Source organism: Euleptes europaea, chromosome 13, assembly GCF_029931775.1.
Source record: "Euleptes europaea isolate rEulEur1 chromosome 13, rEulEur1.hap1, whole genome shotgun sequence".
NCBI classification, from domain to species: Eukaryota; Metazoa; Chordata; class Lepidosauria; order Squamata; family Sphaerodactylidae; genus Euleptes; species Euleptes europaea.
In genome coordinates, this window is record NC_079324.1 from 51,749,432 (window position 1) to 51,776,419 (window position 26,988).

Consider the following 26,988-nt stretch of genomic DNA (forward strand, 5'->3'; position numbering starts at 1 on the left):
GCGGAGATGTAATAGTTTATACTGAACCTCTTTTAAGTCTTGCTTGCATTTTCCCCTGTGCGTTCTATAAATGTTTTTAACTTGGTTGTAGATGCCACGGTAATGCTTGTGCATTGCAACCGAAGCCCCGTATATATTTTCTTACTTACTCACTTAATGTATTCAAGAGGGCTTTTCTATTCAGGCAATAGGGTTGTGCTATACAAAATGGTTCACAAACCTACTTGGATACATTATTGGGACTTCTGGTCTATACTGTTTGTAGCTTATTGTAAGTAGGCTCCTATTATGCAATTTCTGTACCGCTTAATGTGTCATGTTAATACATATGCTATGCTTCAGTTCTTTCTGGTGGTTCCAGACTTCTGAAATCCCAATGCAATGGTTATTGAATGTGCCGTTTTGTAGATTGTACTATGAGTATTCTCCCTTGAGTCCCTGTGAGAAAGATGGACTATAAAGTAAATAAATAAAATAAATGTATAGCCCGCCTTTCTCACTAAAACTCAAGGCAAATTACACAGTGTAAAACCATGCAAACAAATAGCACAAAACATCCACCTAACAATGGCGTAGGACTAGGATAAAAAAATTAGAAACAATTCAAAGAAGTATCAGAGGTGATATATCATAAACAAAGCAAAAAAGGATTGGATCCCCTGATTTGCAAACCTCTTGCACTGGTTTGACTGCATAGATCAGTAAGGCCTGGATTCTGTTGTAACAAACGACAGCTGCAGATTCATTTTTTTACAAGCTGAAACCCAATTTGTTTGTTTGTTGCATTTCTTGCTTGAAATGCACATTTGGCTTTCAAATGGCTCCCTTCCACTTTGAAAGGCAATTTGCCCTAAGAGCTAGTAATGGAACCTCTGTATTCAGTTAATTACCAGCTACTGGGAAGACAAACATCAGGGGATGCCTGTATGCCTTGATTATTTGTTCCCAAAGGAATCTGGCTGGCCTCTGTTAGATAAAGCATGCCAGTCTAGATGGAGTGAGATCTAATGGAGCAAATAGTCCTTATGCTTTGTCTATTTAGAACACTTCTATGGCAAGAGATCCTTGGTGTGGGACATGAGTTATCAGATTCCTATTTTGGTAGGTGAAATGTCAGGAGGTCTAGGTGAATTCCTGCTACAAGATCAAACTGTTGCATTTGTTACACGAATCCATAGTTTATCTTCCAAGCCTGGTTTTGACATGAGGGCAGTGAGTCAATGAATCTGGACTCTGGGATGATGCGTATGTATCTGAGCATGTGCAAAGTGACTTTCCTTCACAACACTCGCAGCTTATATTAATGAGCAGATTGCAGCAGACAAATGCATGATCCAACAAAACCCAGTTCAAAAATGCAGATCTGAGGCATGCATCCTTATGATTTTTACACAGGACACCACAAACCCATCATCAAATTACAGCTTGCCGATGGAACCCATGGTTTCAAAAACAATGCCCTCCACTCCTCGTGGTATTTCAGTGTGGCAAAAAGTAAGGCCAGCTGTATGGGTTCTTATGACTCCTCATGTGTTTTACAGGCAGACACAAATATCCATATCAGCTGCTTTAACCACCTCACACAAAATCACAGACCTAGGGCTTCATGGGGTCATTCATGGCACATGTGTCCAAGGCACAGATTCTCAATGATGTTTACAGGCAAGCCATAAAATCCACCTTCAAATCACAGTTCATAACTGTGCCCACAGTGTGCACTGTAAGATCACAGATGTAGCAATTAATGGTCAGGTAGTGGCATAGCTAAGATCCCCGTAGCACAGAGTGGTAAGCTGCAGTACTGCAGTCAAAAGCTCTGCTCACGACCTGAGTACGATCGCTACGGGAGTCAGTTTCAGCTAGCCAGCTCAAGGTTGACTCAGCCTTCCATCCTTCCAAGGTCGGTAAAATGAGTACCCAGCTTGTTGGGGGTAAAGTGTAGATGACTGGGGAAGGCACTGGCAAACCACCCCATAAACATAGTCTGCCTAGTAAACATCAGGATGTGACAACACCCCATGGGTCAGGAATGACCCAGTGCTTGCACAGGGGACTACCTTTACCTTTATAATGGCACAGCTGCCCTGACTAGCCTGATCTTATCAGATCTCAGGAGCTAAGCAGCTTCGGTTCTGGTTGGTACTTGGATGGGAGACCACCAAGGAAGTCCAAGATTGTCACTCAGAGGCAGTCAATGGCAAACCACCTCTGAATGCCTCTTGCCTTGAAAACCCCCATAAGGGGTTGCCATAAGTTGGCTGCAACTTGCCAGCAAAAAAAAAAAAAAAAAAAAGACACACCTGGCAAAAATATTTAAGTGGTGGATTTTTCCCCCTTTTGTAAAAATAATCACAGATTCCTGCTTCAGCTACACTTTTTGCAACTGAGCTGTGCCACAACATGCTGGATCTATTATCTGTATGTTGCAATCCATATATACAGGTGTTGATGACGGATGGATGATGGATTTGAGTTGCCTGCTTCATCTTTAAATCTACATTTATTTTATTTGCACTTGAACAGCAGCCCTAGGTCCCAGATCTACGGTTGTTTTCACATTGCAATTCAGAGGCAAGGATGCGAATAGTCATTAGTGGATTGGGAACAGACATTATTTATTTTAATTCAAATAAGCATCCACTTAAAAGAAAACTCGTTATTTTGTTTTGTGCAAAGAAGCATTGTTTTAGAAACATTAACTTAAAAAAAATTAAAATTAGCTATTGCTACACAGATGCAGGCAACGGTAAACCACCTCTGAACACATGAATCTGCCTTATACTGAATCAGACCCTTGGTCCATTCAAGTCAGTATTGTCTAAGACCCGCAGCGACTCTCCAGGGTCTCAAGCTGAGGTCTTTCACATCACCTACTTGCCCAGTCCCTTTAACTGGAGGATGCGGGGGACTGAACCTGGGACCTTCTGCATGCCAAGCAGATGCTCTACCACTGAGCCACAGCCCCTCCCCTAAACACCTCTTGCCTTGAAAACCCCATGAGGGGTCGCCAAGAATCGTCTGTGACTTGTTGGTACTTGCCATCACCACCATTTTTATGCAAGTATCAACTGGTCAAAAAACACACACACAAAGGCTATTAATTTCTATGCAAATAAGTATTAACGTTTTATACGCTTTGGAAAGGCCATTTAAAAAAAAAAAGAGAGAGAGAACGAGGGCATCTTCTCTCCAGAGCACTCTTCAGCACGCTGGCTCGGAAGCCCCACTTGAGGGCTTTAATTTACGCCCGAGTAAGCACGTGCGCCAGGATCGCGCGGCTCCCTCCCTCCAAAACGCCGCGCAGCCTTCGCAAACCCCGGGGCGCCCACGTGACCCTCCTCCTCCCCCTCCTTTTCTGCGGCTGTGAAGCTACCGCAGTCCCCGCAGAAGCCACGCCCCCTCGGGCCCCACGGCCACGCCCCCACGCCTCCCCCCCACCCTCGCGTGAGATCATAGCCCGAGAGAGAGCCCCTCCCCTCGCCTCTTCCTCCGCGCTCCGGCCCCGCCCTCTTCTCAGCGCGAGGCGGCGGCGGCAGCGGCGCGAGCCTCCTGCTTAGCCCCGCCCTCCCTCCGCTCAACGGCGGGCGCGGCTGAGGCCACGCCCCCTCCTCCCCCCCCCCGCGCCTCCTCAGAGCCTCCGCGGCGGCCGCCCTCGCAGAAGCCGCAGCGGGACCGGGCCTCCCTCCGCGCTCTTTCCCCGCCCTCCTCGCGGGACACCGGAGGGCGGAGTCCGAACTCCGCCGTCTCCTCGCTCCCCTCACTCGGCCCCTCCTTCCCTCCCTGCCTTCCACCTCCACGCACAACCACCCGCCTCCCCCCCCCCGCCGCCGCGCTCTCCCCTCACAGACAACAACATGGCGGCGGTGTCGGGGCCAGTGGCGGGCAGCTGTGTCAACCCCGCCGGGGGCCCGGAGATGGTCCGCGGGCAGGTCTTCGACGTGGGGCCTCGCTACACCAACCTCTCCTACATCGGGGAGGGCGCCTACGGGATGGTCTGGTAAGGAGAAGGCAAAGCCCCCGCCGGCCCGTCCACCCTTGGCCCCCTTGCTGCTTCCTCCTTCGCCCCCCTCGCTTCCAGAGGCCGGCCTTGCCCGCAAGGTGACTTGTTGCAACGCCTTCCGACGTGACGCCCGGATAAGTGAGCCCGGGATGGATTGCAGCTTTGAAAAGGAGTCGGGTTGGGGGGGGGTATATATGACTGTGGCCATTTATGCATGGAAGGTTTTGCCTTGGATTTGCTGCTCTCTAGATGCACATTCCCCCCCCCCCAATTCGAGTTCTCAAAACTCTACACTCTTAATGTTGAAAATAGTGTCGAAGGCTTTCACGGTCAGAGTTCATCGGTTCTCGTAGGTTATCCGGGCTGTGTGACCGTGGTCTTGGTATTTTCTTTCCTGACGTTTCGCCAGCAGCTGTGGCCAGCGTCTTCAGAGGAGTCACACTCTCAGTGTCAAGTGTGTAGGAAGAGTAATATATAGTCAGAAAGGGGTTGGGTTGAGCTGAAGCATTGTCCTGCAAAAAGTATCAAAGGTAATGTGCTAATCATTGTCCTTTAAGTATCGAGATAATGTGCTAATGAGGGTGTGGTATGTTAATATGGACCTATTGTATCCTGAAGTGATCTGTTAATGTGTGAAATCCAAAGCTAATCCGCATGGCTATTGTTGTTGTTGAGTTTTGAGAATGTGGATGGGGGAAATGTGCATCTAAAGCAGGGGTGGGGAACGTCAGGCCCGGGGGCCATATAAGGCCCGCGAAATCATTTGGTCTGGTCCTCCATGGGTCCTGGCTTATCTCTAGCTCAGAAGGATGCTGCCCTGCCTGAATCTCTTGGGTCCAGCTGGGGACAGCAGAGCTCAAAAGCAAGTCGCTCTAAGTGGCAGACACTTCGAGCCATCTCCGGTCGTGCCTCTTGGCTAAATGTTTCACCAAATATAGCAGGCTAATTTTTAAGTTGATAATTTTGTATGGCCCGTGAATGATGTCATAAATATCCAAATGGCCCTTGGCAGAAAAAAGGTTCCCCACCCCTGATCTAAAGAGTGGCAATATCCAAGGCAAAGCCTCCCATGCATAAATGGCCTAAATTGGTTTTATGGCTACTTACAATTCACTTGGAGCTCTTTTGGGGAGAAGGAGACAGCCCTTCCTAGCCTCCCGCCAGCCTCCACTTCATTCGCATGTTTGCTTGCAAAAGCATTGCATTGAGCGCTTTGCTTGGAGAAGAAAGGTGTTATGAATGTGGCGCTTTTTGAACAACTGCTTCCCGGGGATGAGGGTAGGCTTACCAAGAAACAAGCCCCCTGCCATCATAGAGAGTTGGAAGGGACCACCAGGGTCGTCTAGTCTAACCCCCTTGCCCAATGCAGGAAAGTCACAATTCAGGGGGAATGCATATTTTCTCAGAAGCCAGCTCTCCCGAGTTTAAGGGGCATACAATGGGTAGCCCTGTATTTGTGTACAGTGCCTGCTGTCGCTGGTATATGTATTTTAGTTTTAGTTGTTGGATACTTGGGGAGGACAGTTGGGGAGAGGGTGGCTGAAAAGCAGAATGACAAAGGTGATAAATGGGTTCTGATCTGCATGAGATTTGCTGCCTTGCAGCATGGTAGCCAGCTTCTTTCTGGAAACCTTATCTGGAATCCCACGCTTTACACCTTTCCCCCCCCTTCCTTTGCTGCTTTTCCTCCAAACTGTTTAACACAATGATTCCGGGGTGAAGTGATGGCTCGTTTTATGTCTTTTTAAATCTCTGTTTGCATTGCTTCTTTTCCAAAAAAAAGGCCCCTAGTAATTTATAACAGATTATTAAAGAGATCAGATACCAGTCCCGTGCACAGTACCTAGCTGAAAGTCCCACAGAATATATTAGGATTTAATGCTAAGTATATATGCTTAACATGCAACACATGTTAAATAACGTTCATTTGTGGTTATGGATGTGTCTATGTGCTGGATTAGTTAACATGTTCACTTAATGTATATGTTATGTTGGAGGAAGCCTAGCCTTCATTGCAGAGTCAGGTGAAGGGTAAAAGTAAAATAGAGCGTTGGCATGTCCCCCCCCCATTAATTACATATGGAGATACTACCATTTACCTTTTCCTCCTTACTGTAAGTACTTCCTCCTGTTTCCTTACTGGATTTTTGCCATGGATACATTGCCAGAAATGGAAAAGAGATCTTTGGTTAAATTTAGTTAACATTAACTGCTAGCAATGGGTTACCACTGACTAATTGTATGCTGTCATGAGCTATGTAATTAATGGAAGTTAAGGGAGTTAAACATTGGAAGAAAATGGTGGATTAAATACCACCAACTGTCACACTCAAGTTAGCATGATATGCTCTTGCTGCTGTTGAGGTGGGTAGTTTGCTACACCCTTGTGTACTTGTGGAAGTGTGGCTAAGCCATACGATGTAAAAGTGGTTTTAAAGCTATGTATTTAGTTCTTACCATGAGGTGTAAGATGTGTAATATAGCCTTCATATATGGAGACCTGGGACAGATGATAGATATAAAATCTCCCCAGAATAATAAAATGTATAAGAGGCAGCATAGAAATTGCCTAAATAGATACCTTTAAGTTGTGATGAAAAGAACCGGACCATGGCTGTAAGATGGAGGAATCAGAAGCAGTGATGCTTATTGTAAGTAAAGTCTCATTGTACAATACTGTAAAAAACAGGACTAATGTTGAGACAGCCACACCTGTTGTGGTTAGCTGGTAAAAGGCCCTGGTTTAAATCTCAAATATGTTTTACTTTTAGTATTGGAAGGCTCCATGGGTCCTGTAAAAATCATGTAAAGGCCAATGTACTTTAGTGCAGTGTTCATAGTTGAGATCCAATTAAAGCACAAAACATACTATTTGATTGTAGTAACAGTCTAAAGATGTACATTTTTTGTAGATTCCAAAGCTATTGGAGAAAATGCATTTTTTCCAGGAAAAAAATTCTGAAATGTTGGGGGAAATTTAAATATATTTGTGTTATGTTTATATCATACCTAAAATTGAAGTACTATTTGGCATACTTATGGACTTAGAAATATAAATGCCGTAGTTTTCTACAAACCAAATTGTCAGTGCACAAAATATTTGTGAGACCTGTAAATTGCTGCACCCTATGCCACTTTAGCATGTGTATTTTAGTTTTTTGCCATCTGACAAGAGAAAAATATAAAAGGTGAAAATAGCAAACTTTTGTAGTAAACAGAGTCATACAGTCATAATAGGACTATCAATGTATTTGGATATTGTGTTAAGCTTTATAATGTTAGACCAAAATTGTGTGTGTGTGTAAAGTGCCGTCAAGTAGCAGCCGACTTATGGCGACCCCTTATGGTGTTTTCAAGGCAAGAGACTAACAGAGGTGGTTTGCCAGTATCTTCCTCTGTATAGCAACCCTAGACTTCCTTGGTGATCTCCCATCCAAATACTAACCAGGGCTGACCCTGCTTAGCTTCTGAGATCTGACGAGATTAGGCTAGCCTGGGCCATCCAGGTCAGGGTAGACCAAAATTAGTCACTCTTTAAAAGTGAACAAATATAACTTGAGTGAGTAAAACACCTTGCCTTTACAATCACTTCACTCATCCCAAAAGAGAGAGTTTTACACAGGATCTTTTCAGAGTTATCAAAATTTCCCATTTTTACAATGGAAAATGGGGGGGGGAAGTACTTAAAGAAAATGCTTTCCCGGGCTCTTTTCTGTTTCTTCACTTCTGCAGCCAGAATCAGTTATTGCACAGGGGGCAAATAATACATCTAGTGCAGGGTTGGGGAACCTTTTTCCTGCCAAGGGCCATTTGCACATTTATAACATCTTTCGGGGGCCATACCAGGTGTAGATCTCCCGGTGGGGGGGGGGAGAGGCTAGGGTTGCGAGGTCTCCAGTCACCACCTGGAAGTTGGCAACCCCAGGGGAGGCCACACAGAGAAGGCCTGCAGGGCGCCCCCGCTCCCCCCTCCCAGGCGGGAGGGCAGCCAGCGGTGGGCCCCAGCAAACGCCGGGGGGGCGCAGCCTGCCGTCGATCGGCAAGGGAGGAAGGAAAACAGAGAAAGAGGAAAAGGGAGGGAGAGAGAAAGAGAGAGAAAGGGAGAAAGAAATGGAGAGAGGGGGCGAAAGAAAGAAAAGGACGAAGGGAAAGAAAGAAAAGGACGGAAGGAGACAAAGAAAGAGAAAAAGAGGGAGAAAGAGAGGGAGAGAAAGGAGAAAGAGTGACAGAAAAAGAGGAAGAAAGGAGAGAAAAGCCTCCCCACACGCTAGCCCGCACAACTGGGCCCCAGCCTCCCCACCTCCCCTGCCCACACACACACCTGGTCGCGCACGGAGCCCCGAGCAACTGGGCTCCAGTCTCCATGCCCTCCCCTCCCAGAGCCCATAAAAGCCCCCCCCCCAAGCCCGATCAGCTCCCGTATGCATGCTCTGCTGCTGGGAGCCGCCGGCCTCTTCCCCCCGCCCCGCTGCTCAACTGCCGACAGGCAGCGAGAGGGGCTTACAATGTGCCATGGCGTTCCTGCACGCCGCGGCTGTAGGGGGCAGCCTTGGGGAAAGCGTCCCTCCTCCTCCCCTCTCGCCGACCAACAACCAACAGTCGGTGAGAGGAGGTCCAAAGGGCACTACAGCGCCCCTATAAGCCGTGGCCCCAGGAACACCCTCGGGGAGGGCTGCCCTGCGCTCCACCTCTGCGGCAGGGTTCCCGGAGCTCCCGAGGGCCACAAAAAATGTCCTCGGGGGCCGCATACGGCCCCCGGGCCTGAGGTTCCCCATCCCTGATCTAGTGCAATAGGGTTGGATGTAAGCTTTTGGAAGTCAGAGGTGAGGGGAGAAGATAGGTCGCAAGGATATTTTCTGTATGTGCAGAAATTAGAGATTGTAGCTACTTCCATGTGAATGTGTTCAGTGTCAAATTATTGGCCTTTTCGGTTTTGCTAGAGTCACCTACCTGCAAGTAATTTGCAACCTGTTATTGAAACACTATGTGTGCCCTCCTGTGGCTTGTCAAATCTGAGGTCTTGTGTTGGTATGGCTTTCTAGCATAAGTAGAATCCAAGATGCAAGGCAGAGTAACCAAAACAGCCAAGGGCTTATGTGCTTCCCGCCTGTTGACTTGAAACGAAGAAAGTGGCCGGAATGTCAGGCTTGCTTCCAGCGCAACAGTGCAAAAGGTTAGTCCCCCTTTGACAGTTTGTGATCATTAGGAAGCTTTGTTCTCTTCAGCACCGTGATTTCACCAAAACCTGGCTCCCATCTAACACTGCTGCCACTATTGTAGTAGCGCTATCTTCCTTTGATAATCCTACCAGTTCCAGCCCCTGTTTGCACTCCCCCCTCAACCTTTTGAAGTTCATTCTCAATTTCCTTTACATCTCTGTGTTGTGGTATATTCTTGCACATTGGTTCTCGTAGGTTATCCGGGCTGTGTAACCGTGGTCTTGGTATTTTCTTGCCTGACGTTTCGCCAGCAGCTGTGGCCGGCATCCTCAGAGGAGTAACACTGAAGGACAGTGTCTCTCACTGTCCTTCAGAGAGACACTGTCCTTCCCTGTTACTCCTCTGAAGATGCCGGCCACAGCTGCTGGCGAAACGTCAGGCAAGAAAATACCAAGACCACGGTTACACAGCCCGGATAACCTACGAGAACCAATGAACTCTGACCGTGAAAGCCTTCGACAATATTCTTGCACAGCTCCACTCCCTTTCATGTCTGACCTCACTTAGCTCGTTTCACTTCCCCCTTGAATAGTATTCCTTAGAAATTCGGCAGTCATGTTGAAAGGCAGCCATTGAGACATCCACTTCACTTTCTCTTCCTAGTTTCTGCTTTGATCTTTCCCCACCCACTTCCACAGACTCTCTTGATGTCCTGTGCTCTGTCTGATCCCTCTGCTTTACCACAACCTTTAGTACTACATATTTGTCCTACCTCCACCACATTTTGCCTGGTCTCCATGACCATCCTTCTGTTGAAGCAGTGACCTTGGAAGTGTTCTTCGCCCCTTTTCTGCCCATTAGATTCTGCGGTTTCAACCTTCAGTTCTTCTGTATTTTCCTCTTTGGTCCCCTAACCCCTGTACTTTACACCTTGTATTTGATACCTTTATGCATTGGGGCATTTGAGCTGCTTTAGGAAGTCAAGAGCTGATTGGCTTTGTTCGGTCATGAACTTTGCCATATTCTCTGCCAAGCAACTATCACACCACACTGATCTAGAGTTGCTTTAATGCCTCTTTACCTGATTAAAGCTTGCTCCCTTGGCATTTTTTTCCTTTCTGTTTGCTCAACAACTTGCTTCTAAGAACTACACTGAAGCTTTTAGTCTTTCAGCCTTACCTCCCCAGGGTGGCATGATTTAAATCTAGATTCAAGCTCTGTAATTTATAGGTTTCCTGAACAAGTATGTATATTAATTGGTTGCTGTAACATGTAACATAGTTGCAATTAAATAGTTCTTCTTGTGAGCATAATCCAAAATCTCCATATATGCAGCCTGTATAGCATTTGTTTGCTTAGAGAAGATACTGTGAAATTAAAGATTTGTTTGGCTCTCTCAACATGTGTAAGGACGATAAGCAAGATCACTTAACTGGCTTGAACTCTCAGAACCAAGGACTGGCAGTTGTTGGATGGAGTGGTTTTCTATGAGAAATAAGTCATAACATATTTTACAAGTATAAACATTTTGCACAAAAATGAACATAAATGTCTTGTCAAGTGTTGTAATGATTGACCACAAAAAAATTTTTTGCCCATGGTTTTGTTTCTTTAAATGGAAAGCTTTGTTTTCATTGATTTTGACAAAAGGTCATTCTGTTCTAAGTGGTGAGTGTAAAATTTGTGATTTGTATTACAGTAAGAATTTTAAAATCAGGTTTAAACTTTGCCCATGACTTAAAGTGAGCTACAATGCTCAACATAACTGGTAGGCTGTATGTCTTTTGAGTAATGTCTGTTGTTATTAATCTGCTTGGTGAAGAATATCAGGTTCTGAGTTATGCTGTTTGAAAACTTATTGAAAACAGAAACCCCCTAAGAAAGAATAATGATCAAATGATGTTTGTCTCAGGACTTTCATTTTGCCAGAGTCATGAGATGGGGATATCTATTCCTTGGTTTAGCAATTAAACTTCAGCAGTAATAGAGCAAATATAGAGTAAAGGCAGGAGATAGATAATCTGGTATTATTTGATTTTTATTACAGTTGATCAATAGTATCTTTGGGTGAGGAGAAACAACATAAAATCAGAATGCATATATTGATACGCTGAAACAATTTAAAATCAACTTTGACTTGATTTATAGTAGTAAATTAGCAAAATTGCTGGGGTTATTTTTATTGCTGCAGAAGTGATGAATTTCAGTGAACCACGCATTAATTTGTGACGTCTTTGGGTGAATGCATTTCTTTTAAAGGTTACTTTATCCTTTTTTCTAAATTGGGGCTTTTCATAATGTTTACAGTATCTTGATGTGATATAAGGCATAACATCCAAATCACAAGGTGTCATATTTCCACTGTACACTGCATTGGTCAGGCCACACCTGGAGTATTGTGTGCAGTTCTGGAGGCCTCCGTTCAAAAAAGATGTGGACAGAATCGAGCAGGTGCAGAGGAGAGTGACGAGGATGATTAGGGGCCTGGAGACCAAGCCCGACAAGGACAGGCTGAGGGAGTTGGGAATGTTTAGTTTGGAGAAGAGGAGGCTGAGGGGGGACATGATTGCTCTCTTTAAGTATTTGAAGGGCTGTCACTTAGAGGAGGGCAGGGAGCTGTCCCTGTTGGCAGCAGAAAATAGGACTCGTAATAATGGGTTTAAATTGAGGGTGGAAAGGTACCAGCTGGATATTAGGAAAAACATTTTACAGTAAGAGTTGTTCGACAGTGGAATCAGCTACCTAGGGAGGTGGTGAGCTCCCCCTCACTGGCAGTCTTTAAGCAGCAGCTGGACAAACGCTTGTCAGGGATGCTCTAGACTGAGCCTGCATTGAGCAGGGGGTTGGACTAGATGGCCTGTAGGACCCCTTCCAGCTCTATGATTCTGTTATTCTGTTATTCTATATCTGTATTTCTTGCCACTATGAATACCTTTTATCATCCATTCTGCTTATAAACAATATGGGTTTGCAGAACTGGAGGACTTAGAAATTTAATTGGTCAAATTTTGTAAGACCAAACAAGTATACCTTGGTTCTTCCTCTGTCATTCCCCTTTCAATAATATGTAGTTCTGACAAGATAGTGGGAAACAATTGTCAGTTCGATGTGGGAAAGGAAGAAGGTAGTGACTATCAGTTTCTATAAGAAAAGTGGAATGGAGGACTTTCAGTCCCATGTGTCCTCTTGCAAAGCAGTGCACTTGGCTTGTATGACCAGCAGTGCCATGGAAAGCAGTCACACGCTTCTAAGTTCATTGTTCAGTGGACTTAGAAGGGTGTGACTCTCTTTAGGATTGCACTGTTTGTTTTGTGCAAGTCTCTTCTGGTTTGTATCCATACAGTGGTCTGTAGAAAGATAAGAGGTATTAAAGAAAGATTGTTAAAGGTAAATTAATACCTATCATTTAAGAGAGAAAATGTCTCCCTGATGTCTCCCTGCCAGCATCAATTATTTACCATAAGAATTTACATTTAGAAGAACTTGCATATACTAGTGGGTATATCCTAGAATACAGAATTGGGAGAATGTCATAAATGCTGTGGAAGGACAAAAGAGGTCGCTGTGATATGGCTAGTTTACCTGCAGAGGGTAAGATCAAAGAATTACCGTATATACCCATGTATAAGCCGACCCGCGTATAAGCCGAGGTGCCTAATTTCTCCCCCAAAATGGGGGAAAATTAGGCACCCGCGTATAAGCCAAGGGTCGGCTTATAACCCCTCCCCCCCAGCAGGTTTACCTTCACTCCAGGCCCGGCGAAGGCGGTGGCGGCGGTAGGCCCCCCGCAGGAGGCTCCCCCAGGCCGGTCCTGGGCGGGGGGAGCCGGGTGCGCCCGGTGGCGCGGCCTTCCCGTGGCCGCAGAAGGCTACCCCAGGCCGGTCCTGGGCGGAGGGAGCCGGGCGGCGGCACAGCCTTCCGGCGGCTGCAGGAGGCTTCCCCAGGTCAGTCCTGGGTGGGGGGCGGCGGCGCAGCCTTCCCGCGGCCGCAGGAGGCCCTCACAGGGCGCTCCTGGCCGGGGGAAGCTGCACGGGCCCGGCGGCGATGGCGGCGGTAAGTTGCCCCCTCCCTCCCCCCTCCCTCCTCTACCGTATTGACCAGCATATAAGCCGAGGCCGGCTTTTTCAGCCCTTTTTTTGGGCTGAAAAACTCCGCTTGTATGTGAGTATATACAGTACACATTGGTGTTTACTATATTGGCCACTGCCAAAATACTTCGAATATTATTCTGGATCAGACAGAGTGGCTAAATCTATAGTAGATTAGAGAATTAGTGGTCGTTATTTGTTCAAGAATCTATGCAATATATCCAAGTAAGTGTAATTAAAAATGCCACGTTAACAACATTAATTTTTTGGCATTGGGACTTAGACAAATCTAATAAGAACCATGATTTTCTAGCTTGGTTTAGTTTTTTAAAACTGATTTGTCCTAAGAACGAATATGTTACGCTTCCCTTTTTCATCATAGGTGATAACACATTTTGTGACTAGCTGTATCTAATAGGACACTATACCCTGGGGAAATTCTGGCAGTGTTTTCCTGTTGATTATTTTTCATTCGTATGTGCATGTGGTGAATGCATAAGAGCATTCACTAAATATTGTAATATGTGTTTTATGTAGCTGGGTGCTTCTGCATGAACTGAAGTGTCCTTATTTAGCTGAGACTTGTACCCAGAAGAGTTCTTTGTTAAAGATGTGTGCACCCTGTACCCTTTACAACTGCCACTAATATGTTAGAGTGATTGCATTCTAACTTCAGGAATCATCATGGTGTAAAGACAAACTCCAGTGCAGTATATGCTAGCTAATCCATTATAGCCCTGCCAGAATTAACAAATACAGCATTAAAACTCACCAGGATAAGTATCTATTTTGTCTGTCATTAAACATACATCCCTTTTTATGTATACTTGAAGTATGTAGATAATCAGCAGCATCATTTAGGAAAATAAAGCCAGGAGACTTTTGGATTCCTACCTATAATTAATATGTCATTGTAGTAACTCAGCTGTAAGAATTTCAAAAGCATAGATGTTATAAGCGTCTCTTAGGGTAAGTTGGATAAAAATCTTACTATGCATTACTAAATGAGGTGTATGCCAAGCAGTCCTCTGTTAGCTTTTTTTAGTTGATCTTGCTTGCTCCTTGATTGCAAGAGTTTAATCCTGATACAGACTTGATCCTGACCTGATTATTGTTCAACCAAGGGAAACAGTAGTCCTTTACTCAAGGAGGGTAGGAAGTTGCTTCTGATCTTCCCTATTAGGCACATTCTAAATTAAGATGGTCTTCATTTTTCTGTAGTTTTTCAGCTTGATCTAATGTAAAAGTTATTTGGCATACAACTCTTTTTTCCCTTTAATAATTCCTTCTGTTTTCCAGAAAGATCTTACTGGTTTTTAATCATCTCCAGTGAATTAAATTAAGGCATCATTCTCCCTCTTCCCTTAATTATTAGAAACCTCAGATGTCTTATCAGATAATCCTTGCCTTTTTGGCATGCCTTATTTCTCCTTGATACCACTAGAGAAGCATGCTTTCTTTTTGAAGAAGTTGAGATTTAGAGTCTAGGCATTCCCAAATTTAGATTCTTTTCATTCCTGCCAAGTTCCTTTAATTCCTTCCAAATTAATTCCTTTAATTTGACTACATTTATTTTTAAAAACATTAGATTGTATGTTATCTTTCAAGTTAACACATACATCAGTCACTTTAATAGGCCCAGAATCTGGAACAAAGTTCCAAGATACACAAAAACTGAATTTTGAACTGAATTTTGGATATCTGGACAGTCTTCCACATTACAGCTTTTCACTACCTTGCACATGTTTGAGAATAGTTAAATTGAGAAGTAACTGTTACCAGGATCCTTGTCAAAGCGTTTTAAGGCTGGATCTGTATACACATTTATGAGAGAAGTCAACTTGTATAAAATGTCTTACTTAGTAAATTGTAACATCCTTATTCCCATAATCCTAGTTTTCCCAGTGTTTTACTAGGATAGTAGAAATGTTGTTCCAGTAAGCTTGTGGTAATACAGAATATCTTTGGCAATATGCCTGGCTCGTGGGAAGTTACTTAAACAGAACCTGCTTCTAATACAAGCTTCTGTGTTATGAATAACAGGTATTACAGGGGTCCCCAACCTTTTTGAGCCTGTGGGCGCATTTGGAATTCTGACACGTGATGGTGGGCGCAGCAACAAAATGGCTGCCATAGGAGGCAAAGCTAGGCACAAAATGATTGCCACAGCTTAAATTCAGTAATGTAGTGCAGATCTTTGTGCTGTGGTGGTAACTACTGCCAAAGCAACATTTTAAAAAATCTGCACAGTCAATCAGAAGCCTTGCTGTGCAAAAGCCCTACCTGGCTCCTCCCATTTCCTAAAAACATTTGGCGGGCACTGGAAAAGGTGTTGGTGGGCACCACAAAGCCAGCAGGCACCACGTTGGGGACACCTGCCTTATTGCATGTAGTCGAAAGCTTTATCGGCTATGTTGTTTTAATGGAAGAGAGGAGCAACATTTATAAAGACATAAGAAAAGCGAAAATCGTGTACAAACCATCAGTGACTATGGGGTGTCTTGATGCTGAAATTTCACCAATGTCTTGTCACGTGTTGAAATTCTGTTGCACATTGCTTCATGAATGTAAAAAGTAGTGACTTTTCTTGTTGAGTTCCTGGATGATGATTAATAAATAACTAATCATGAATACTGTCACCTCCTTTTCCAGTTCTGCCTATGACAATATCAACAAAGTTCGGGTGGCGATAAAGAAAATCAGTCCTTTTGAACACCAGACGTACTGCCAGAGAACTCTGAGAGAGATCAAAATCTTACTTCGCTTCAAGCACGAAAATATTATTGGAATCAATGATATTATCAGAGCTCCGACTATTGAACAAATGAAAGATGTGTATCCTTTAAAGATATACTTCTGTATGCTGCAGCATTTTGTTCTGAGTTGCTTATTTATCTTTTATCTTGATACTATCTGAATCTGTGTTAGCATAGAAGTCAGCTTTTTATAGCAAATTCAGTTTGTTGATTCTTACTCAACAGTTGGACTTCTGTTTGCCAGCTATAACCAGCATTTACATTTTTATTTTATTTACTTTATTTATGGTCCATCTTTTTCACTGAGACTCATGGCAGATTAAACAGTACAAATTAATGCATTCAATAGGATGATAATCTTATAAGCAATGTAATAGGACTAGGCATTTCAGTAATTTGAAATGGAGCAGTCATCTAAACAAAACAAACATGACATGTTAATGCACAACATGGTATTACAGCAGTAGAAACATGGTCCTGTCTGTTATGATGTAGTCCTATTTCCTCTACAAAAAAGCCCTCCTGAACAATTTTATTTTACATAGATTTTGGAATGCCAGCAGCATGGGGGCCTTTGAAGATCTTTGTAAATGCATTCCTTTCATGTACACTTATAGGCATAATACACTATGACTTCAATAAAATTATTCTTGTGACAATTTCCATACGCCACTCCCATCTGTTTTTAATTTATTTAAAAATAGCATTTATTTAAAATATTTATATACCTACCTTTATTTATTTATTAGGCTTACTTTCTCCCAAGCATCCCGTGGCCCAAGGCAGGTGGTAACATAAAAACAATATAAACACTGTAATGAAAACAATAAAACACATTACAAACAAATTAAAACCCAAATATTTATGCCCCAACCAGCAAGGTATTCTCCTTTTGTCCAAGCTCAGGCTTTACTAAAAGCTCTTAGGAACAGCTCTGTTCTACAGTCTCACCAGAAAGCCAGGTGTGTAGGAGAGCCCATGGCCTCCGGGTAGCCACTGGAAAAGTCCAAGCCCAGACTATGGCAGAAGGTGCCTTAGACAGTGTGGGGGTTGGGTTTGGGTACTGATGATAATATCCTACTCCGACGTTCTGATCGTATCACATGGGTCTTAGAACATGGGTAAGGTTTGCGTATAACTACTTGCCTTACACGAGTGGCTTATTTATTTTATTTACATTATTTATAGTCTGCTTTTCTCATTTGAGACTTCAGGCAGATCACATAGTGTAAGTCAAATACAATTAACAAACATGGGACATCCAATCAACAGTGCAATAGGGTTTGGATTGCAGGAACAAACCTAAAACTGCATTTAAACATGACATGTTAAGCAATGCAGAAATTACATAATAGGAGCATACTTATAACAACAGACAGAACATAGTGGTATAGTCCACAATCCCAAAAACAAAGCATCTGTCTGAACCATTTTATTACCATACCAGTGTTATTACCTGTGTAAAAAAAGTTATCCTGAATAATTCAGTTTTGCATAGTTTGCAGAGAGTGGAACCCTTCCTAACTTTGTCAGACAGGCGATTCTGTCTGGTGTAGCCCCCACCTTACAATGCATGTGTTCAGGGGGTCATTGATTTAGTCCATTTGCATGGTGGTACCTGCAAAAGGCCCTGCAAAGCTGTTGTGGTAGAGCATAGGGAGAAGCAGTCCCACAGATAAGTGGGTCCAAGGGGGTAAAGGGAAGATGACTGGGGAAGGCACTGGTAAACCACCCCGTAAACAAAAGTCTGCTTAGAAAACGTCGGGATGTGACGTCACCCCATGGGTCAGGAATGACCTGGTGCTTGCACAGGGGACTTTTACCTGCAGAAGGCCCTGCAAAGCTGTTGTGGTAGAGCATAGGGAGAAGCAGTCCCACAGATAAGTGGGTCCAAGGCCATGAAGGGCTTTGTATGTCGATAGCCAATACCCTGAATTGATTCCAGTAACTGATGGGCAGCCAATGGAGTGATTGTAAAATGGGAGTAATATGTACACTCTGCTGAGCTTCTGGTAAGAACTGAGCTGCAGCGTTATGAACCAACTGGAGTTTCTGGCTTAGAATTTAATGCTTGGAGCAGCCTTAACAATTCTCTAAAAGTCTGGCTACTTAACAAATTTTAATAGGTCTTATTGTTTTCGAATCTTGAGCATATCCTCTGATGAGATAATTATAGTGTCCTGGATTCCACCAGGAGGCAGGGTTTTTTGCCAGTAAGCATGACTTTCTCTCCTCCCACCCTTGTAGTCCCAAGTGCTTCTTGAGATGCTGCTCCTGGCACAGAGATGGGGGACCCTGGAAAGTTAAAAAGCTGCCACAGGAGGGGAAGTCCAGTGAAAATAAATCATCTCCCGCATATACGTGGATCTGTTTGGGATCCGTAATTTCTTTTTGTGGAATTACTTGATCTTAAATAGGACTAGTAGGGCAAATAATGATATGTGTCTTCATCTCTCAATACAGAAGTCTTGTGTTTTCTGCTTTTCTTGTGTGGAAATCAGTTGTAAGCTGAGTGACTTCAGTTTCTGGAATAAAATTGTAGCTTGTTTGCCTTAGCTTGATTTACAGATACATTGTGCAAGATCTCATGGAGACAGACCTTTACAAGCTCTTAAAGACTCAACATCTCAGCAATGATCACATCTGTTACTTCCTTTACCAGATCCTGAGAGGATTAAAATATATCCATTCAGCCAATGTGCTGCATCGTGACCTCAAACCTTCCAACTTGCTGCTAAACACCACTTGTGATCTCAAGGTTAGTGAGAACCTTTCTGTAAGTTCAGTGCCTTTCTTAATCATGGTACCATGAATTTTCTTCCCACCAGGATACATGCAGAAAGTTATGCTCTGGTGATGATCAGGCTAGATTTTTTGGCTTGGATCCACTAGAGGTTTGCTGTCCATGGAAATGCTTCAACAGATCCAAGTCATTGTAATATATTATACATGGGACTGTCTTCAAAGTAGTCAGGCTGATCAGGATGGCCCTTCCTTCTGAGATCAGGCAAGATAGCACCTAGGGTCTTTTCTGTAGTATCACTCTTTGGAACACTCATCTGTCAAAGGCCGGATGAAGAGTATTTTCCAAAAATTTTGATTGTTTACACTATAATTTGTTAGATTTCTTGCTGCTAGATTTCTTGCTCTGTTTTGATGTGCTGTACCGATTTATTTTAAAACATGTAAGCTACCTTGAACACTGCGTGAAAAGGAAAAGGAAAATACTTTAAAATAAAAGCTGGCAGCGAGGAGCTATTAATACATGAAGCTGCCTTATACTGAATCAGACCCTTGGTCCTTCAAAGTCAGTATTGTCTACTCAGTTTGGCAGTGGCTCTCCAGGATCTCAGGCAGAGGTCTTTCACATCACCTACCTGCCTAGTCCTTTTAACTGGGGATGCCGGGGATTGAACCTGGGACCTCTTGCATGCCAAGCAAATGCTCTGCCACTGAGCCACAGCCCTGTGCATGCACTGTACTGAATTTTTCCGACTAAAGCAGCCCGGTGGCTCAAGCCTTTGCTTGCAAGGCATTTATTAAAACATTACAGATAAAACCCCCAAATACTCCCCCCCCACAGATGTCTGTTGTTTATACCCCCTCAAAAGCCGCAGCAAACAAGCCTTGCAGCACCTGCTGAAGATCTCCAGTATGGCAACCCCCAGTACCTTTTCAGGGAGTCCAATCTACAATGTGGGAGCTGTGATGGAAAAGGCCCATACTCTTGTCAATGCAAGGCATGGCATCTGGAGTGGGGGAACAGCCTGCAGGTGTCAGCCTAAAGACTGTAATTGGCATACGGGAACAGGTAGGAGGGGACAGTCCATCAAATAAGTTGGTGCTGGGCCGTGAATGGCAGATTTTAACCGGTGCCTTGAACTGAACTTGGAAACATGCCGGCAGCCAGTGCAACTGTTTCAAAATGGACAACACATGTTCCCTTTGGCTAGCCCTTGACAGTAATTAGGCTGCCACTTTCAGGACCAGCTGCATTTTCTTGGTTGTCTTCAAGGACAGGCCAACACAGACCATGTTACACGTATCCAGGAGACCCCCAATGTGGTGTCTTGTGGGCACCATGGTGCCCAACAACACCTTTTCTGACACCCGCCAAGGGTTTTTAGGAAGTGGGCAGGGCCAGGTAGGGCTTTTGCCCAGCAAGGCTTCTTATTGACTGTTGAAGATTTGATTGGCTGTGCTGATCTTTTTTTAAACGTTGCTTTGGCAGCAGCTGCCACCATGACACAAGGATCTGCACTACGCTACTGAAGTGAAGCTGCGGCAATCGTTTTGGGGCTGGCTGTCCCCCCTGTGGCAGCCATTTTGTTGCTGTGCCCACCATGTCATGTCAGAATTCCAAATGTGCCCACAGGCTCAAAAACGTTGGAGACCCCTGCATGAATCCAGCTACAACGGTGCAGAAACATGCATCAGTGTGGCCAGATGGGCTGTGTCTACAAATTTTGCTTTGCCTAGTCTGTAAAGAGAGGCAAGGTCTTAATTTGCAGGGTTGAGGAATCTGGATTGTCGAGAGTGTGAGAGAAAAAGTCCAGAACAGATTGAAAATGAGGCAGACACAAGAGGCCTAAGGGAGAAGAGAATGGGGGCAGCAAAGATAAGTGGAGAGAGCTAGGAGGCTTAAGGTTCCAAAAAGTGGTGGGCATGGAGCATGGAAGAATGCTGCAATGTTGCATTAGGTTAAACTACTGAGAAACAAGAAAAAGGACGGTAGGGTTTTGAAGAAGGGGGTAGTCATGGGTTGTGATTGATTCCAGTGTGTGGGGTTTTGGATTGTGAGAGGGGCAAGGGTTTACCATGGGATATATTTGCATGCAGTGGCATATGGCAAGCGGTGTTTTTAGTAAACTGCTCACACACACACACACACCCCCCAGGTATTTTGTACATGAATGAATGACTTGTTTGTTCTTTTCTTAAAACATTTTTTATGAGCTGTGTTGCTGTTCCCATTTCCTTAATATGCAAAGTGGGACTTGTAAACGCTCCTGCAAGTAAATGGGGAAAGCAGTCTGTGAAACAGGCTGTAAATTTGCTTTCTGTTTTATAAAGCTTATATTACATTATGTAAAACGGAGAAGATGGTGTTTAGCCATATTATTGTTTAATGCTTTTGTTCTATTATAGATCTGTGATTTTGGGTTGGCTCGCGTAGCAGATCCAGATCACGACCATACTGGTTTCTTGACGGAATACGTAGCCACACGTTGGTACAGAGCTCCTGAGATTATGTTGAATTCTAAGGTGAGAGGTGAGCTGTGTACAGGGAAAGATTAAAGATGTGTTTGTGCCATTTCTATACTGTATGTTGCAGTAGAATGTCCTTGTGTATCAAATATAGCATTGTTGTATCAAGCAGTTGACTCTGGTGCTGGAAATCTGGCATCCAGTAGCCACTGGTAGCTAAAAATGTGTGCCTGGCAACTACCACTCAATTGCTGAGGAAGGCAGGAAGCAAGTTTTTTTTCCTCCCATGTATGCCATCTGTACAGGCTGGCTGCGCTTCTTGAGATTTAATCATTCTTGCATTCAGGTATCACAAAAAACCTCTGTTCATAACAGGCATGGACCTTGCTAGTAGTTGTGCTAGCGAGCTCCCTCGGGCACAGAATGCCATTGAAGACTTTGCCAGACCTTCTGACTTCAGAAGTCCTCATTCTAATTCCAGCTAGCATGGTATCCGAATCTGGGTACCTGGACAAATTAGGAATTTTTTTCTCCCCACGAACGGGGATTCTAAGAAGAATTCAATTGTAGCTTGTGGGGTACATAGGTATAAGTGCTGCAGTGAACTCAGGTGCCAGGAAGAACTGCTTCACGTTATGGGCATTGGATTTGTGGAATTCACTGCCACAAAGTGGAGTGATGGCCATTTACTCATGTGGAGGTTGGACAGAGAGGACATGTCTGTCATTGGCTGCTGGCCATGATAGTTAGATGGGACCACCATGTTCAGAGATAGAATGAATGCCTGTGATTGTCAGATACAGGGGAGCAATCTGTAGGTAAGGGCTGTTGTCTGTAGGCTTTCCTGGGGCATCTGACTGGCCACTGTGGGAAACAGAATGCTCTAATATGGTACCATAAACAATGGGGTTGGGTCCAGCCAACTTTGTCATTTTGTCTCAGTTCCAGACAACCCCATGTGACTTTGATATATGTGGTGTATTTTGAGTAGTGGTTTTTTAAGAACAAAATAGCCAGGCAGTTCTCTGTGCCTGTAAAAACAAGTACTTCAAAACTTGCTAATTTTCTTCCTCTTTTAATTATGTATCTGTTCCTTATATTGCACTTTGCTCATTTTCTTTACATTCAGTTTCTTCTCTCTGCATCTCCATCCCTCTTTAATCTTGTCATCTTTTTCCTTCCCAGCCCTTCATTTTCTAACTTGTCATGTTGTTTATATTTTCTTTTACATTCTTTTCAAAACCAGATCCTGCGTTTCCCATTTATTTCTTTTCTAGGGATGCCAGCCTTCAGGTGGGATCTGGGGATTTCCCCAGAATTACAGCTATCTCCAGACTACAGAGATCAGTTCTCCTGGAGAAAATGGCTGCTTTGGAGGGTGAACTGTATGGCATTGGACCCCACTGAGGTCCTTGTCTTTCCCAGGCTCCACCCCCAAATCTCCAGAAGTTTCTCAACCTGGAGCTGGCAACCCTACCCTCTCTTCCATTGGTGGCCTGGGTGGGGGCCCTGGCAGCCCTATTATTTTCTGACCATTTTCTAGTTTCCTTTATTCTTTTGCGTTTTCCTGTTTCAAAGTTGCCCTTTCTCCTTGTATTTGGTGACTTCATTGGTTTAGAACACACATCCTTGGCTTTAGCTTTAAGCAGAAAAGTGTAAGGCAGGTGGCATCATAGACACTCTGAGGCTTAGCAGTGGGTCCCCGCATGCACGCAGAGTACTTTGGCCATTTGTATATTAAACTAGATATCAGCAAGTTTTTTTTCCCTTCTTGCCTGTAGGGTTACACCAAATCTATTGATATCTGGTCTGTAGGCTGTATTTTGGCAGAGATGCTGTCGAACAGACCCATCTTTCCTGGAAAACACTACCTTGACCAGCTGAACCATATTCTTGGTAATGTTTTTTTTAATATATAAAGTATATGATTGCCTTGACCTGCAGCTTGCTAATTTGATGGTGCCAACTAAGGACGTCTTTGTATTTTTATTTTGAAACTTATGCGTGACTTCTGGTTTTGTGTGTAGCACTGTTGATTTGACAAACTTGGTTGCAGGCCACTGGAAGCCTCTAGCATGAACTCCATTGTCATTATGAGAAGCAAGGAAACAAAAGTTGCTCTTTATTGTTTGATACTAATGTGTTCTGTAGAACTTTAAGCTTAAGAAACACACGCGCTTGCATATCAGATAGGTCCCTAGATTTATTTAGGACCGCATTTGATTAATTTACTGGCAGTTCTAAATTGTGATTTTAAATTTTGGGTTTTTTATGTATTCTATTTTATGTGTTTTTATTTATATTGTAAGCCACTTTTGAGTTCCATAAGGCAGAAGGATGGCAAATGTTTTAAATAAATTTTATTTTATGGAAACAATTGTTAGAATACATAATCAGAATTTTGACTGAGAATACATAATCTAGCCAAAGTTAACACTTCAGATCAATTTCCCTAGAGGGAGAGTTTTGCCAGGCTATGGGTACTTATCATGGTATCCTTAGACCCAGTTTATTGTACATGTTTTACTCAGACATGCTCCATTGAGTTACAAGGAATTTGCTCTCATGTAAATGTACATTGCCCTGACCTGGATGTCCCAGGCTAGCCCTAGCTTGGGAGCTAAGTAGGGCCTGCCGTGATTAGTATTTGGATGGGAGACCACCAAGGAAGTCCAGGGTTGCTACACAGAGGCAGGCAATGGCAAACCCTTGGCTCTTGCCTAGAAAACCCTACAGGATCATCATAAGTCGGCTGCAACTTGACGGCACTTTCCACCACCAAATGTGCGTAGATTACACCCTTAAGGTGATTCTCATTTCAGAACATGCCAGGTTCATGGAAGATGGGCATCTTTTATTAAATTAAATCCAGATCCCTAGCATTCCTAGAGAAAGAGCCCCATAGCTAGAATGGTTCTTCCTTGGGCCATCTTGATTTTACAGACCTTCTTCTGTAGCAGTGGGATCCACATGTCAGGGTTGGATCCAGACTAAATTGGCAATTTCCATCAGTTCCCCATTCCTTCTGCAGGACCCCCCTCCATGTCATTCCTCAGGATCTCCTATCCCTTGGGAGCAGCATTTTTTAGAGATCTGTGGGCTGCAGTGGGAGGGGGGAAGGCAGGAAAGTTTTTTTATGCAATCGTGAAATTAGTGTGGATCCAATTCATACTTTACTATCCCTAGTTAAATAGTGGGATAGTCAAAGACCTAGTCCATTAGCTAAAACAAGTAAGAGATAAGGCATCCATCAGCTGGTATTAGGCTGGGACATTTGACTGCAGGGCAGGGTTGCCAATTTCCAGGTGGGGGCCTGGAGATCTCCCAGAATCACAACAGATCTCCAGGCTATGCAGATCGGTTCCCCTCGAGAAGTGGTTGCTTTGAAAGGTGGACTTTATGGAATTATTCCCAGCTGGAAAACCTGGCCTCCCCAGGCTCCACCTCCAAGATCACCAGAAATTCGCAAACTTCAAGTTGGCAATGCTACCGCAGGGTCTTGGATATCTCATGCAACAGCTGCTATGGAGTTACTTTCTCCCTCTCCCCCATGTAGTTGAGCAGCAGCAACTAATCTGCATTTTGCACTGGAAAGAAAATGAAGACCCAGCTAGAATAAGGGGGTTACCGCACTTGTATTCTCGCTCTAGGTAAGAAGGGCGTCTTCATTCTGGGTTATTTTCCTTTATTTGCTAGGGAAGGCAGGAATCAAAAATTTTGTAGGCCTTCTGGTCCCTCAGGGGAAATGACCCCCTCCCATCAGAATGCCTCAGTTTTGTTTCCTGCCTTTGTCAAGGAAGCAGGTTTGCAGCGGTACTCCGCCGTTTTTTCTCTATCTTTATTCTGGAATCGGGGGCGGGAGATTTTTTAAATTTCCTCATTTTCCCCCCTTTGTTTCTCTTCCCTTTTTCCTACTTGTTTCCTCGTATTGTCTCGTTGTTTCGGGCCCCGGGGATTTAGGGTCGTATTTTCCGGCCAGTTTAAAATGGCGGCTCCTAACCAGGACGAATACATTTCGTCCATAGATTTGGACCCGAGTCTCCTTGTCGCAGCGGCTCAGAGTCGCGAGGGCTCCTCTAACCCCTTAAAGGGCTCTAATTCAAAACGAAAGAGGAAATAGGACCCGAAGGAGAAGGGAGAAAAGAAAATCCGTTCCTCAGGGAAAAGGAAGGAGACAGGCGCGGCTGCTAGCCGACTGCCGAACATGCCCGCCATCACATCTGTGGCGGAGAGGGTAAAATTGAGCGCGGCCGGTTGCCGGTTGCGGCTGCTAGCCGGTCGCCAAAGGACTTGGAGGCTGCCGAGCGCCCCACGGGGCCGACCGATCAGCGGGGCCCCTTTTGATCGCCGCGGCTGCTAGCCACGTTCCTTCAAGCGGCAGCGAGCCTCCCCGCCGTTCGTCTGTGTCACAGCCGTTGACTTCTCCCGGTAATGTACAAGCGTTCGCGGGGAGTTCGGACAGCGGGGGGATGGCCGCCTTAAGAGCGGAGCTCACAGAGCTCATTAGAAGTGTGTTTGTGGAAGGATTGCAGGCGGCTCAGGCGACTCCTACTCCCTCTGTTAGGGATTCGGAGGACTACCAGGATCCTTTAGAGCAGGGATGGGGAACCTCAGGCCCGGGGGCCGCATACGGACATTTTTTTCGGCCCTCGGGAGCTCCGGAGCCCTGCCATGGAGGCGGGGCACAGGGCGACCCTCCCCAAGGGTGTTCCTGGGGCTGCGGCTTACAGGGGCCCTGTGGCACCCTTTGGACCTCCTCTCGCCGACTGTCGGCTGTTGGTCGGCGAGGGACGCTTCCCCCAAGGCTGTCCCCTACAGTCGCGGCATGCAGGAACGCCACGGCACATTATAAGCCCCTCTCGCTGCCTGTCGGCTGTTGAGCAGCAAGGGGGGGTGGAAAGAGGCCGGTGGCTCCCGGCGGCAGAGCATGCATGCGGGAGCCGATTGGGCTTCGGGGGGGGGGCTTTTGTGGACTCTGGGGGGGGGCATGGAGACTGGGGCCCGGTGTGGGGCCGGCGTGCATGGGTGTGTGTGTGGGGGGGAGGCTTTTCTCTTTTTTCTGTCACTCCTCCTTTCTCTCCCTCTCTTTCTCCCGCCTGGGAGGGGGGAGCGGGGGCGCCCTGCAGGCCTTCTCTGTGTGGCCTCCCCTGGGTTTGCCAACCTCCAGGTGGTGGCTGGAGACATGGCAACCCTAGCCTCTCCCCCCCACCAGGAGATCTATACCTGGTATGGCCCCTGAATGATGTCATAAATGTGCAAATGGCCCTTGGCAGGAAAAAGGTTCCCCACCCCTGCTTTAGAGGGATCTAGTTCACACCACAGATTTGCTGTGTCTGGGGGAGAGAAGGCTACCACTAGCAAATCCTCTCGTCAACCCATGCAGTCATGCAGTCTCAGTCCTCCCCAGACTCTTCCGAGGATGAGGATGGGGAAGAGGATGACTCCTCCCCCGAGGAAGATCCTCCAAAGCCAGAGGAGAAGCAGCTCAGACTTTTTCCTCAAGAGGATTTCCCCTCCCTCTTGGCTAAGACATTAGAGGCTTTGGACCTGTCGGAGGTGCAGGACCCTCAAGCTCCTGACAAGCTCAGGTGGTCCAAAGAATTTTTTCACAGACACACTAATCCCTCACGAGTGATACCAATACCAGACTATTTCACTTCGCTTATTACTGCAGAATGGGACAAGCCATTAGCAGGCAAACAGGCACCAGCTATAGCTAAAAAATTCTATGAATTAGCACCTGCCTCGGCCCAAATGCTTCAACCCCCGGTAGTGGA

General features: G+C 45.1%; 1 protein-coding gene across 1 annotated transcript in view; it reads left to right on the forward strand.

Moving 5' to 3' along the window:
• The first annotated feature begins 3,820 nt into the window (after positions 1-3,820).
• The window catches only part of MAPK1 (mitogen-activated protein kinase 1), a 32,045-nt gene continuing 8,877 nt past the window's right edge, over positions 3,821-26,988 (forward strand). Inside the window, exons 1-5 of the mRNA XM_056858945.1 lie at positions 3,821-3,997; positions 15,900-16,082; positions 18,572-18,761; positions 21,152-21,268; positions 22,993-23,107. Of these exons, the coding sequence (XP_056714923.1) occupies positions 3,855-3,997; positions 15,900-16,082; positions 18,572-18,761; positions 21,152-21,268; positions 22,993-23,107 (748 nt within the window). The 5' untranslated portion in view covers positions 3,821-3,854. The remainder of the gene's footprint in view (positions 3,998-15,899; positions 16,083-18,571; positions 18,762-21,151; positions 21,269-22,992; positions 23,108-26,988) is intronic.